This window comes from Alligator sinensis, unplaced genomic scaffold, assembly GCF_000455745.1.
Source record: "Alligator sinensis unplaced genomic scaffold, ASM45574v1 scaffold262_1, whole genome shotgun sequence".
NCBI lineage: Eukaryota > Metazoa > Chordata > Crocodylia > Alligatoridae > Alligator > Alligator sinensis.
Window position 1 is genome coordinate 1,429,227 of NW_005841904.1, and position 13,953 is coordinate 1,443,179.

Below are 13,953 nucleotides of genomic sequence, written 5' to 3' on the forward strand. Positions count from 1 at the left end.
AATTTACAGCTGCTCCAACCCTTGCTTTTGAAAAGGAATCATGCAATTTGGTGAATTTTAGTGCTTTGCTATTACAATTGTCATGTTGACTAATTTTAACCTAGATGACAACAAGTTGTGGTTGATTCTGGTTGGTTGGTTCAATATCACGAGTACAGTGAAGTACAGCAAACTGCACTTTTACTTGAAGAAAGATTGTTTCTGGGCAGTTGTGTCAATACAAAAAGTGTTGATTTGACAAATGGTCTAATAATGATTTTTATATTTTTTCCCCCTGAATCTCCTTGTTCTAGAAAATGTTAGACTACCTGAAGGAGAAAAAGGATGCTGGATTTTTTCAGAGTCTCTCTGGCTTGATGCAGTCTTGCAGGTAAAAATACAAATCAGGTTGTTACAGGTTTGGTTGCAGCTAGTTTAGTGGCCAATTGCTTTGTTTGCTGCATGTGCAAGGTATGGATTGTAAGAGTTGCTAAATGGGTTGGGAAATAATATAAAAAGAAATGTTGTTTGTGAATCTTAGTCATTTTAGAAGGATAGGTGAGTTTTTAGAATATTCTTCCAAAAGAGAAAGAAATGCTGGAGAGCAGCCAGAATAATGCCTGATCAGTAGTGTGATGGCTAGTGCACTGTGTTGGGAAATCAGAAGCATACAGGTTCAAATACTCTTTGAGGCTAGGGACAGCCATTACACACAAACTGATGTAAGTGACCAGAAACCAATTCAAATCTGTAATGCAACAGAAGGTCAGTGCACATAAACTGCTTTCAAAATAGCAGGAAGTAGTTTAAGATAAACCTGGATAGATGTAGTATTAGACTGAACTGATTTAGGTTAAACTGGTTAATTGAACTTCTGTCCCAGATCCTGTACAGATTTGATTTAACTCACAGTGCCCTAGCATCCCTTGCAAACCCCACCTTGCAGGGTGGGCGGGCTAGCCTTTGCCCAGGCTGTCTGCCCCAGCCAAACAGGGAGTTGTACTCTAGTACCCCCTGGCTTCTGGTGTTACACAAATTGCCAATTGCTCAAATCATGCACGAGACTTTATAAAAGGGGATAAGGCAAGGTGCTGTGTTTATTGATTACATGAGTTAGACATAGAGGTTCAGGCACACTGTTCATACAAACACACACAAATCATCATACACATCATTACACACAGGCATACACATACACAAAACAACCATTTAATCTACACATACACCAGATATAATTACCATTAATAGTTGCTCAATATCAGCCCAGGGTGGCCAACCCAGGCTTATTGAGTAGATGATGATGATTTGAAGATAGCAGATTTAAAAATAACAGCTGGAGCGGGGTGAACAGATGCATCTGTGCTCTGATGAAACAGCAGTAGAGAAAGAGACTCGCCCAACTTGGCATTTTCAAAGTGTTCTTTTATAGGGATTGGCATCCTTGGTTTCAGTGCTTTGGAGTTTTTCCGCACCCAGCTTCTGTTTTTGCAGTTGTTCTTCTTTTGTCTTCAGCTTATCTTAGCCTTGGAGTGTTTTTATTGCCCATCTGGCAGAATTTCTTCTTCTTCTATCTCCTTTGTGCCCTCAAGCTTCAAAGGGATTCTTCAGCCATTTGTTAGTTAGTTAGTGGTTGGTAACTTACATTTAGTGCCTTGTTGCTTACATAAACAGTTGAATCTTCTTCTTCCGCCTCTATGCCATTCTCTCACCATTCATCCTTTTACACACACTCATACATAAAGGCTATGCAAAGTTCATTCACTTATGTCAAGTAGGATACAAAATGGAGTTTTCAAGTTGCTTACAGGGCAAGACTAACATGGTTACATTTCACTATTATTACACTCTATGTTAACATCAACTACATTAGTTCAGTTCATGCTACACTGGCCTAGGGTATATTGTTGCATTTCTGGAATCAAAAGTGAATGCCTGTTCACTTGCTTATCAGTCCAATCTACACAGCTTAGACTAACCTGTGAAGATTGAACTGATTCAGCCTTGGGCTTTTTAACGGACTGTACTTAGCCTGAGTGAATTAGGTCTAGAACCTCGATTTCTTGATTCCTGTGCAAGTTCCCTAACCAGTCAGGCACCATTAGTTGCAGCTTAATTAAACCACAGCCTCTACATTCTTTGTTTATTCCTATATATCTGGGCAAATACAGCAGGCCCTGTTGCATATGTGTGTCTTTCTGGACTGCAGTGAAAACAAATTTGTATAAGTTGACCTGAAGATAGACAATGGAATATAAATGATACTTCAAATACAATAATCTTTTGGTTTGGAAATGTAATTGTCTCACAGAAATGGAAAATATGTATGTGTCATCATGCAACTAAATAAATTGCATTGGCTAACAGAACATAAAATGTGTTTGGATTGTATAAATAAAAACATCACACCTATGTTTTCAGAGGGATTACTCTCCTGTGTTCAGAGAAAGGAGTTATGTCTTAAGAACAGAAAATGGTTTTTCAGTAGATTTTGGCCTTGGAAAGGAATTAGACTTTCAACATATTTTTTCTGAGTGATAACAACTTGATTCAGAAAACATCATAAATGAGAAATAAAGTGAACTCCAATAATGACCTTTTAGCAGGAAGTAGGTTTGAAACAAGAAATAGAAAACTGTTTCAGTTTCCCTTTTCTGCTTTTCATAGATCTACATCACTTCTATTGATGTTAACGATAGTGTTGGGCATGTACCAAAAGGAGATTTAGACCTGAACTTTTCGAAAAAGTCATTTTTTCCCCCAAACCTTTTTTAATGTAAGACATTGTTCATTTAATATATACATTAGAGTGGGTAAGGTCAGTTATTCAAGGCCTTCCATGTTTTCATGGGAGAACTTCATTTTGCCATTACCTACATCAGTATTTTTTCAATATTTTGTTCTTTGTTACAAGTGTTCTTGACCTGAATGCATTTGAGAGACAAAATAAAGCAGAAGGCCTTGGAATGGTTACTGAAGAAGGAACTCGTAAGTATAATGAATTCAGTTCAAATAATGATTAAAACAGTGTGTTTCCTTCTTAAGCTGGAAGTCAGCTCTGTTAGCGCATGGCACTCTCTGTTAATAGTTTTATTAAAATAACTTAGGATTAGACTTTTATATATGGTCAATGTTTATTAAAATACTAGCAATAAACATTTTAACAGAAATTATCTTGCAACTTCCAATTTTCTTATCCTATATTCTTATTATTTTTCTTTGATCCACAGTCATCGTTCGTGAGCGTGGTATGTTTGGGTTTACAGCTTTTGATACTATTGTGTGTTGCAAATACAGAAAGAAATCTTCTTTAATTGCATCTTCTCTGACATCCTTTAGGTTTAGTTTTATGGTCTGCAGCAGGTTGCGTGTTGAGCTTGGATATAAGCAGTTTGATGCTTAATTAAAGAAGTGTCTTTCATACTTAAGGCATGGTTTTATTGACAACTAACCATTTACTTATTAGATATTGAGTCCAGTAGTTTTTACCATGAATGCATTGGAGTGCTAAATATTTTGGCTTTGCTTTTTCTGTCTCATAATTTGTTTTATTATCATTATTATCAATACATTTATTTAAAATTACTTTAAAGCAGCTTATAGTATTTGCTTTTTATTAAAAATCACTTATGTTAGAGGATGCTGTTTGAAGAGTATATGTTGTGCATGTGTAATAACAAACAATGGTCACATAATTCATTGTACTATGTATTTTCAAGGTGAGAAAGTGCTACAGTATGATGAGTTTACTCGAGATCTGTTTAGATTTTTGCAACTGCTCTGTGAAGGTCATAACAATGGTAAGTAAATTGGAATGAGTTTGGGGGTAAGATTGCTTGCATTTATTTTTTTAAGTGGATGGATGGTAATAGACATTACTAGAAGTATCACAGGACATTTCCAAAAAAGATTTTGTTGTGTACATAAATTGATTTAAAATATAATCATAATGTCCATCATATTTAATAATCATCAGTACTTTAAGTAGTTGGAATGATACAGTGCACTCCATTTATATCCTTAAATGAATATTTTGCATTTATATACTTATTGTACAGTTACATCAATAAAGGCAGATTTTGCTTAACTGATGATTTGGTCAACTGCATAAAAAGACACCAGTCCCAGTTGTTTTGGTTTTGTTTGGGGTTTTGTTTTTTGTGTGTTTGTTTGGGGGGGGGGGGGGGGGGGGGGTGCTTACATTGTAACAACCATCAGTTTTATGTGTACTGCGTAAGTACCGTAACCCTTCTGCCAGGCACTGGATGTCAGTAATAAGGGCCAGGATCAACTTTAGGGGTTTTATACCATTTCTCAGATTTAGCTCGAGCCCCCAGAAACCTGAGAGAACTAAAATTGAATTGGGTGTTCTAATGTGAACAAACTTCCCTGCTCATAAGGAAATGTTAAACTAAAGCAGGGTTTATTACAGGAGAAAGAGGAAAGCATATACCTTAAGGAAAAATGTAACTCCTAACCCTTAACTGTAGCTCAGACCAGATCCTGGTTGCAGTTAGCTTAACCTAGATCAGTCACAGTCACTGGCAAAGCAACTCAGGGAGCTACCACCTACCTCAGTCATTTGGGAAGGCCGCCTCACCCAGGGCTGCCATCTCTGGACTCTACCACCTATGCCAGCCACAATAGCAAGTGCTGGGTAGGCAGGGCAACTGCAGAGATGCTGTTGCTCCCTACTTCCAGAGGTTGCCATTCTGCTTATCCCAGCCAAAGTAGTAAGTGCTGGGTGGGAAGGTCTGCACTGGAGTTACTGCCACCCTGATGCTGGGGAGTACTGTTCTGGCCCCTGGGGAGCACTGGCGGGTGTAATGCTAGGCAGCTGTTGCCTCCAAGAGTCTCCGCCACTCCTCTGCACTGCTGCTGCGGTTATCTGCTGTTTCTCCACACCACTGCCACTGTGGGTTTCCTCCATGCCACCAGTGGAGATCTCCGTCATTCCTCTGACAAGTCCTCTTCAGGTTGCTATGCAACTTCAGCTCTCTTAGACCCTGCCCTATATATCAGTGGTAGACTTGGGGATTTTTTCAGCTTTCTACTATAATGAATCACCAGGACCTACTACAGAGCCCTGTGCTCGGAAGCACTTTTATTTGGAGGAGTTGATTGAGTTATTTGGAAGAGTTGATTCCTGTTTGGAATCTCTCCATTCATCATACACTCACTAAATTGGCATTAAAACAGAGGGCTATCCCACTGCTGACTTTGAGGGCTGACCTTATAGTGACCTTTGTATACTTTGGCATCACCAACATTTAGGTGCCCACAAACTTCACAATTCGGAAGGAAGGGCCTGTGGACACAATCTCACTCATCTGCCCTTTGCAACTGCACTTTCACTCAAACAGTATAACCCCAGATAGGGGCAGATCTGGGAGGTGGGGAGGGATACACCAGTGCAGTTGCACCTACCTTTGATTCCTGCTTCACCCCAAGTTTGAAAACCAACACCCTGGTAGCAGCATTTACTTTTTGGGCAGCAGTTAGAGCCTTAATGGAATTCAGGGCTCATTAAATTCTACCTGATTCCTTCTCAACTCTTCATTCTACAGGTGTTAATGACCCTCTCTCCTTTTTAATAGTCTTGATGTTCCACTAATCAACCTAGCCTTTCTTCTGCAATTCTGCTGCCTGTTAGCTGCTCCTGGTAATGTAGCTCCTATTTCACAGCCCTATAGATGGTTTTAACTAATTCCAATCAAGTTATATTTGTTTTTGCTTCAATGTTAAACTGCATAATATAGCCCTAGGTCCCTAGCATATTAGTGTAGCTCCTGCTTTCTTTTTATCTGGATAAAAAATACATGCTGCATTGTATGGGATAGAGCATGACACCATCTGTACTTCCCGTTTCCACCCATGACCCCAGACCACAAACAGTGAAAACAGGTGCAAGCAGCCCCTCAAACCTGTATACTAATGAGGGTATGCAGATGAGAAATATTCTAAGCTACCATTATAGAACAGAATCACAGGCAAACATGCAGAATATAATAAGGGTTACAATACAAAAACAGCTTTAGTGCACAGGAGCGCTTTGTCCCCAGTATCTATTTTATAATTTAATTTTTCTCCAGGAAACTGACTAGGAACTGTCAGTTTCAAGGCTGCTATAAAGTCATGAGGTACTCTGAGACACAAAGTGCCACGCATTAAAAAGGTACAACATGTTTAGCACAGGCTGTTCCTATAGTTAAACCCAATGAAAATGATTATGCTAATTATCTAACTGCGTAGCTTTTTTTTAGTCTATGCTATGCAGTTACATAAAGTGTAGTGAGATCATCTTGTATTTTTTTTCTGTCCTATGTAAATGTTTATCAAATACAAATTATTTACTGTTACAGATTTTCAGAATTACCTACGTACTCAGATGGGCAACACTACAACAGTGAATATTATTATCAGCACTGTAGACTATCTCTTGCGTCTCCAGGTGAGAAAAGATAAAAAGGGCACACCATGAGAGCCAGATGTTCCAACTGGCACATTCCCAAGCACAGGCTGCTCATCTGCTTCTGCTCCCATGCTCCAAATCTTGAAATACGTCAGTGAAGACTCTACAGGGCATCCCACTGCAACCACTCTGAAGACCTTGGTTTCAAGGGTTTTTGAGATCAGCCACTGAGGGACATTCCTGGAGTGTCTTTCCCAGGATATTGTAGGGTTTGTAGCATGCCAATGGGAGCAGGTAGGAAGACCATGCTCAGAACCAACACTGCAGTACAAACATGCCCAAAGAAAAGAATCAAAATATCTCCTTTTCTCTCCTGCTTTTGTGAAGCTAACATCATCAGCTGCCTGAGCTAGTAGTGTCCCTGCACTGAAGACATCACAAAGATCACTCTATGCCCAGCTTCTGTGCAGGAAAATGAAGAAGTTACTTTTGCACCCTTAATCCTGCCCCCACCCCTGCCCTTGCACATCTGCTTATCACACAACATGGGTGTCCAACATGATGTGCTTAAATTCTCAGTAAACACCAGTGTCTATAAGGGGACCCAGTAACTATGATGCTTAATATCAAAATGTTACCTTGTTTATTAATCTTTAAATAGCTCTTGCCTATCAAGTTTGTATACAAGACATCTGTTTGTTAGTGTATTTCAGTACTGACTACAAAATACATAATACAAAAAAAGTAAAATATGATTGTGGTTAAAAATAAAAGAACACAAAAATTAAATCACACCTGCTCTTTCAAATTTTGCTGATGGGAAGATGTGGAGGAAGTGCCGTGCATTTCCACTCAAGTTATAACATTCTGTCATTTGTTCATAGGAATCGATTAGTGATTTCTATTGGTACTATTCAGGAAAAGACGTGATTGATGACTCTGGACAGCGTAACTTCTCTAAAGCTTTGGCCGTGACTAAACAGATTTTTAATTCACTTACAGAATATATCCAGGTAAACAGAAACCTAACACATAACTGTCTAAATTTACAGTCATAAATGGTTTGATACTTGGTTAGTATAAATTGGCAAATAATGTGGCTTCATCCTTGTTGATTTCAATAAAACTACAAAGAACTATTGGCCCATAATATAAAAATATGTAGGTGTTTTCTAAATGTCTGTCTGTTGAATATAAGATGCTTTATGATAAACAAAGTTTGGATGGCATCAATTGTATTTATTTCTTGGATTGCTCAAATCAGAAACTGTAAACTGAAAGAGTTATTCTTTAAATGTAAATCAGGTTAAGAAATGATATGTTTTTCTTAATTTTTAGGGTCCTTGCATAGGTAATCAGCAGAGTCTGGCTCATAGTAGGCTCTGGGATGCTGTTGTTGGCTTCCTTCATGTTTTTGCTAATATGCAGATGAAACTCTCACAGGTATTTCCAGTTGACCACGAATTTTCTTGTATGCATATTAGAAGTAAATTGCAATCAAATGTATATTGAAAGCTATAAGTAAGTTAGAAATGTTGTCTCTGTTCTGTTGTATGTGGCTTTTTTATTTTCATTTAATGACAGAGCTCTTAGAAAGACCCACTGGACATTGTGTTGTATAGATTACCATTCTCCTTTTGTCAGAAAGTTCTTCCTAATCTTCAATCTAAATTTCCTCTGCTGAAGCCTGAGACCATGGCTCCTAGTCTTGTCCCTTATGGCCCATCTCCTTCTTTTCCATAAATCACCCTTCAGGTATTTGAAGATAAGTCTTCCCTCAGTCTTCTCTTCCTTAAGCTAAATAACCCTAATTCTTTAGCCTTTCCTTATAAGTCTTGCTGTCCAGGCCCTTAATCATTTTTGTTGCTCTGGGTTGGACTCTTTCCAATCAGTCCATATCCTTCTTGAAGTGTGAGGCCCAAAACTGGACACAGTACTCCAAATAAGGCCTCGCCAGCGTTGAAGAGAGCAAAAGATTCACTACCCTTGATTTGCAAGCGACATGCCTGATAATACACCCCAGTATTCTCTTGACTTTTTGGAAAAGAAGGGTACACTTTGGGCTCATATTTAGCTTATGGTCCACTACCCCAGGTCCTTCTCTGCAGTACTGCAGCCTAGCCAATCATTCCCCAATCTGTATTTGTACATTCAGTTATTCCATCCTCAGGGCAGAACTTTGCATTTGTCCTTGTTTAACCTAATCGGATTGATTGCAGACAATTTTTCTGGTCTCTCTAGGTCATTTTGGATCTTAGTCCTCCCCTCTAGAGTGCCTACAACTCCATCTAACTTGGTGTCTTCCACAGAGTTGCTAAGCATGCACTCAGTTCCATCATCAAAATCATTAATGGAGATATTAAACAGTACAGGACCCAGCACAGACCCCTGAAGAACCCCACTTGATACTTCTCCCCACCTATCATGATCCACAGAGGTGTTCAGCCTGGCAGTTAGACCCATGGAGGTTACTAGTGTCTATAGTCAGGGGGCAATCCAAAGTCAGGCCTGGGTTCCAAAATTTAGGGACTGGGTACACGGGCAGGAATACGGAAACAGGGAAGTCACACAGAAGAGAGATAGACACACACTGAGGCCAGTTTGTTGCACAGCAGTGGCCAGGTGCTACAAAACCCCCTAAAGAGCAGCCCTGGAACCAAACAGCAGGCTTAGGGAGTTGAGTGTTGCTGATCTAGTTGCCTAGCTGCAGTTCAGAGGTCTTACATCAGCTAGATATTGAGCTGTTGATTACTACTTGTTGAGCATGATGATCCAATGAGTTATTAAAGTACCTTTGTCTAGTCTTTCTTCCCTTAGCTTGTTAATGAGAACGTTATGGGAGACAGTGTCAAAAGCCTAGCTAAATTCAAGGTATATCACATCCACTTCTCTTCCACCAGTCCACCAACCCTGTCACCTTATAGAAGGAAATCGGGTTGGTTAAGGTGAATCCATGCTGGCTTGTCCTAATCACCTTGTTCTTCTCAAAATGTTTCCTTGAGGACCTGCTCCAGGTGTCTTCAATATCTTTTAGTTTAAAGCACCTCACCGCAATTATAATGTGCAGGGATGCTAATAGACGTGATGCCAGAATTTATTCCTATGCTCCAGCAGACGTCAGAGCTGGATCCCTGCATGTGTATAGGAGCCCATATATGTCATCTTTACATATAGGGCAACAACATGTGTACAACACCTTTATATAGAGCAATGACAGGGAGGGGCATATAAGCACATAGGGAGCAAGAGGCATTTAAAAAACCTGGCAAGTTTAAATAGGTGGGGGAAGTGGGAAATGAATGAAGTGTGATGTCCAGTCAGATAACTGGTAAACCAGTTCCCAGGCAGTTGTAAAGTGGAGAACTAGGTCCAGTTTTTGTCTTACTGCACACATCCTCTTTGCATCTTTATCCCATTCTATCCCTCTGGGGTCCATAGGTATGCAGGTGCTATGTGCCATGTCATATTACTTCTGAACAATCTAGGTTAGGTACCAGAAACAGTCTAACTGCATAAGTGCAATGTTCTGCCTGGGCTAATTAGTCCTGCTGCAAAACATCCTATGCTAATAGAAAACTTACTCAGAGCTAGCTCGGGTACTTTTACATGGCAACTGCATTGTGTCACTGAGGATGATCCCTGTGTAACGTTCCTTCTTTTCCTTCCAGGTCTAACACTTTCAATCTGCATTCCTTTCACTTCTGTCTCTGTCTCTGTCTGTCTGTCTGTCTGTCTGTCTGTCTGTCATTTGGGCTGCATATAAACTTCCTCCCTACTCCATGAAAAATATTTCAGAAATTTTGACCAGAGTTTCAAGTCTGTGTGTTTACTGTTAGGCATCCAGATCCATATTAGTGTTGTTGTATTAAGTAGTCTTAGCACATTCTATAAAGGTATTGACATTTTAGTGATATGACACCTAATATATTGTGCTACTACATCTTATAGTGACAAGGGATGGATTTTTTCATAGATCTGAGGGTTAGTCAAATCAGTGAAATTTTGCTTTCCCCTGCCTGCCTTTCAGAGATCCTGGATTTGTTATTAAAACACAATCTAATGATAATACCAAATCTGCTATGGTTTGGCACATGGTATTGTATAAGATTGGTAATGATAAGATCATTAACCATAATCAAATGATACTGAGAGATTCCAATTAATATCTTTTCACTAAACCAGCATGGTCTCAGGTGATCATCCTATATGTTTTTTCCAAATAAATTTCATTAATAAAGGAGGAAAAAAGAAAAGAAAAGAAAAAACCACCTGCACTCAATTTGTGTTACAGGACTCCAGTCAGATTGAACTGCTTAAGGAACTGTTGGATCTTCTACAGGACATGGTTGTGATGCTGTTATCACTGCTTGAAGGTCAGATGTAATTTTTATAAATTATGTATTATTATTTTCTGTGCTGCAAAACTGAGCTGTTACAATCACATTAATCTTGCAGATTTTCTTTTCATTACAATTATATTATGCCAATGAAAAAAGCTTTTCAGGACTTACTTAAAAAAATTCAAGGAGAAATATATAATGTGAAGTGTACATAGGGTTGAAAGGACAAAGACACGCCAGAAAAATACATTCAGAAAATGTTGAAGAGTTAAGAATGAAATAAGAAAACAGTGAGGTGGGAAGGGGTTTTTTTTGTATCTTAATATGAAAGTGAAATCAATTTACTGCTAAATACAGCATAGTTGGTGTACACCCAGTAACTTGTTGTTCTGACTTACACAACAGGTAATGTTGTAAATGGGACTATTGGCAAACAGATGGTGGACACACTGGTAGAATCATCTAGCAATGTAGAAATGATTTTGAAGTTCTTCGACATGTTCCTCAAGTTGAAAGATCTAACCAATTCAGATGCTTTCAAAGAATATGATCCAGATGGTAAAGGCATTATCTCAAAAAAAGAATTTCAGAAATCAATGGAAGCTCAGAAACAATACACACAGTCAGAAATTGAATTCCTGCTGTCCTGTGCAGAAGCTGATGAAAATGATATGTTTAACTATGTTGATTTTGTGGAACGATTCCATGAGCCAGCCAAAGATATCGGATTTAATGTGGCAGTATTATTAACAAACCTTTCAGAGCACATGCCAAATGATTCACGCCTTCAGAGCTTACTAGAGCCAGCAGAGAGTGTCCTTAATTATTTTGAACCTTACCTTGGCCGCATTGAGATAATGGGTGGAGCCAAGAAAATAGAGCGAGTTTACTTTGAAATCAGTGAGTCCAGTAGGACACAGTGGGAGAAGCCACAAGTGAAAGAATCCAAGAGGCAGTTTATATTTGATGTTGTAAATGAAGGTGGCGAACAAGAAAAGATGGAACTGTTTGTGAACTTCTGCGAGGACACAATCTTTGAAATGCAGTTGGCATCTCAGATCTCTGAATCTGATTCAGCTGAAAGACCTGAGGAAGAGGAGGAGGAGGAACCATATTATGTAATGGAAGCTGGAGATGATGAAGAGGAAAAGTCCCTGGAATCAGCCTCAGCTTTTGCAATGGCCTGTGTTGCACTTAAGAAGAATGTTGCCAACTTTTTAAAAATGGTCACTTTTAAGAACTTAAGGAAACAGTACAGAAAAGTTAGAAAAATGACTATAAAGGAATTGGTTAAAGTATTTTTTTCTTTTTTCTGGATGCTATTTGTAGGGTTATTCCAGCTGTTCTTCACTATTGTATGGGGGATTTTCCAGATTCTTTGGAGTACTGTGTTTGGAGGTGGCTTGGTTGAAGGAGCCAAAAACATAAAAGTTACCAAAATATTAGGGGACATGCCTGACCCAACGCAGTTTGGAATCCATGATGATGTCATGGAAGCAGAGAAAGCTGAAGGTGTTGAACATGGCATTAGAGCTGAACTTGTACAGTTTGTGAAGGGTGAAAAGGGAGAAACTGACATCATGTCAGATATTTTTGGTATTCGTACAAAGAAAGAAGGTGGCTCAAAATACAGTCACGATGCTGGACTTGGAGATATTAAGGAAATAATTGGTTCAGATAGCCCTTCATCTTTGGAAAATGCTGTTCAGAAGAAAAAAAGAGCACAGGTAGGTGACATGAATTTATATCACCCACACAGTGAAAGCTAATTGCGTTCCTAAAAATTCTAGAAGGAACTAAATTAATTTGCTTACACTTTGCATTGATTCTCAGGATGATTTGCTAAGTGGGAGAACTCCTGTATAGCCCAGTGTATCTGCCTAGCTTTGACTTTAAAATTGTTTTGGTTGTAGTAAAGCTGAAAGTGCAACAGAGGCTTTCCAGACACTCTCCAGCTCTTTTTTGTTATTCCGTTTTTTGGTCTAAATAACTTAGTCTTGGCTACCTTAGTCTTTGCTCTGCTATATCCTTCACCCTACTCTCCAGTACTCCTCTCCTCCGTATTAATGCTTGATTATCTCTCTAACTTGTTTATTATGTTTGCTTCATTGATCACAAAGGGCAAACTGTCCTTTATGTTTCCTCCTCTTTGAAGTAGTTTTGCCCAATTTTACTGATTTACTGTTAATTTAACAGTTAGTTAATGATAATTGCCCTTCCCATATAAGAACAATTTGTTTTGTTCCACTCCACTAGTCCTAACATAATTAAGCACTTTTACATTTAAAAGCAGTACTGGATGATACCTCTGGATCCACGCACCCCTTTTCATATCTTTAACTCCTCAGCTCAAATTAATTTTATTTGTATTAGGCTATTTCAAATACTTCTCTTCTGTTATCAGTATTAATACAACTCCCTAGGATTTCCAGTAGCTTTCTATATAAAAATGAACTACATAACCCTTTGCTATTTGCTTTCTATTCATTCTTTTGGACAACTAAGATACGTCTGTTACCATTTCCCTCTGCTCATTAAGCTAAATTTGCTATTTATCAACCTATTTATTTATTTATTTACAATGATAATAAAAATCCAAATTTGCTCATGACTGTTTTTCAAATCTAGTTTTTTTGTACACCTTTTTGATAAAAGTAGCATTTCCATCTCTGAAAGTCTGTTGTATGTACATTAGTAGAAAAGTATGTGATATATTTAGTATGTAGAATTAATTTACTTTGAAATTAATGCTCTTAGTATCCCTCAGTGAGCACTTAATATTTTTTAGCAAATATTGTTTTTCTTTCTATTCACATGTAGCTCTTGCAATTATTTTTTTTCTAATTGATCAGACGTGTTCAGAAATAGACATAAATTATTTATCATTAATTGTAACTTTAGCTCTACAGTTTATTGTTCAATCTGTAGCTCTGTCTTAACTAATTCAGGAGTGTTTATTTCTAACTTCACATTATAAAATTTACTGTTCAAGTAACGTGTGAATTATTTAAATTATCCACTTGGAACAGAAATGATACTATATGATATGATAACCAATTAATGGAGCTCAAAGTATAAATTTTACAATTTAATAGACAGCTCAAAATTTGCTTTCAGTGAATAATTTGGCATTTAATCTGAAAGAGCTTTTCATGGGAACTCATTTGAATTCCCTTCAGCATTTGCAAAAAAAAATAAAATCTACTTTTTACTCAGCTATCTCCT

General features: G+C 38.2%; 1 protein-coding gene across 3 annotated transcripts in view; it reads left to right on the forward strand.

Annotated features, from left to right (window-relative positions):
* RYR3 (ryanodine receptor 3) overlaps positions 1–13,953 on the forward strand; it is a 585,375-nt gene that overhangs the window by 512,486 nt on the left and 58,936 nt on the right. For 2 of the 3 annotated variants that reach the window (XR_003092800.1, XM_025197736.1), the window contains 9 exons: positions 292–370; positions 2,891–2,964; positions 3,207–3,224; positions 3,696–3,776; positions 6,339–6,427; positions 7,273–7,401; positions 7,727–7,831; positions 10,680–10,761; positions 11,134–12,455. Coding sequence is in view for 2 of the 3 variants with exons in the window: in XM_025197736.1 (XP_025053521.1) it covers positions 292–370; positions 2,891–2,964; positions 3,207–3,224; positions 3,696–3,776; positions 6,339–6,427; positions 7,273–7,401; positions 7,727–7,831; positions 10,680–10,761; positions 11,134–12,455 (1,979 nt within the window). In the remaining variant the exon portion in view is untranslated. Of the gene's footprint in view, positions 1–291; positions 371–2,890; positions 2,965–3,206; positions 3,225–3,695; positions 3,777–6,338; positions 6,428–7,272; positions 7,402–7,726; positions 7,832–10,626; positions 10,762–11,133; positions 12,456–13,953 lie in introns of those variants that run through there. The other variant, XM_025197735.1, reaches the window with a different exon arrangement.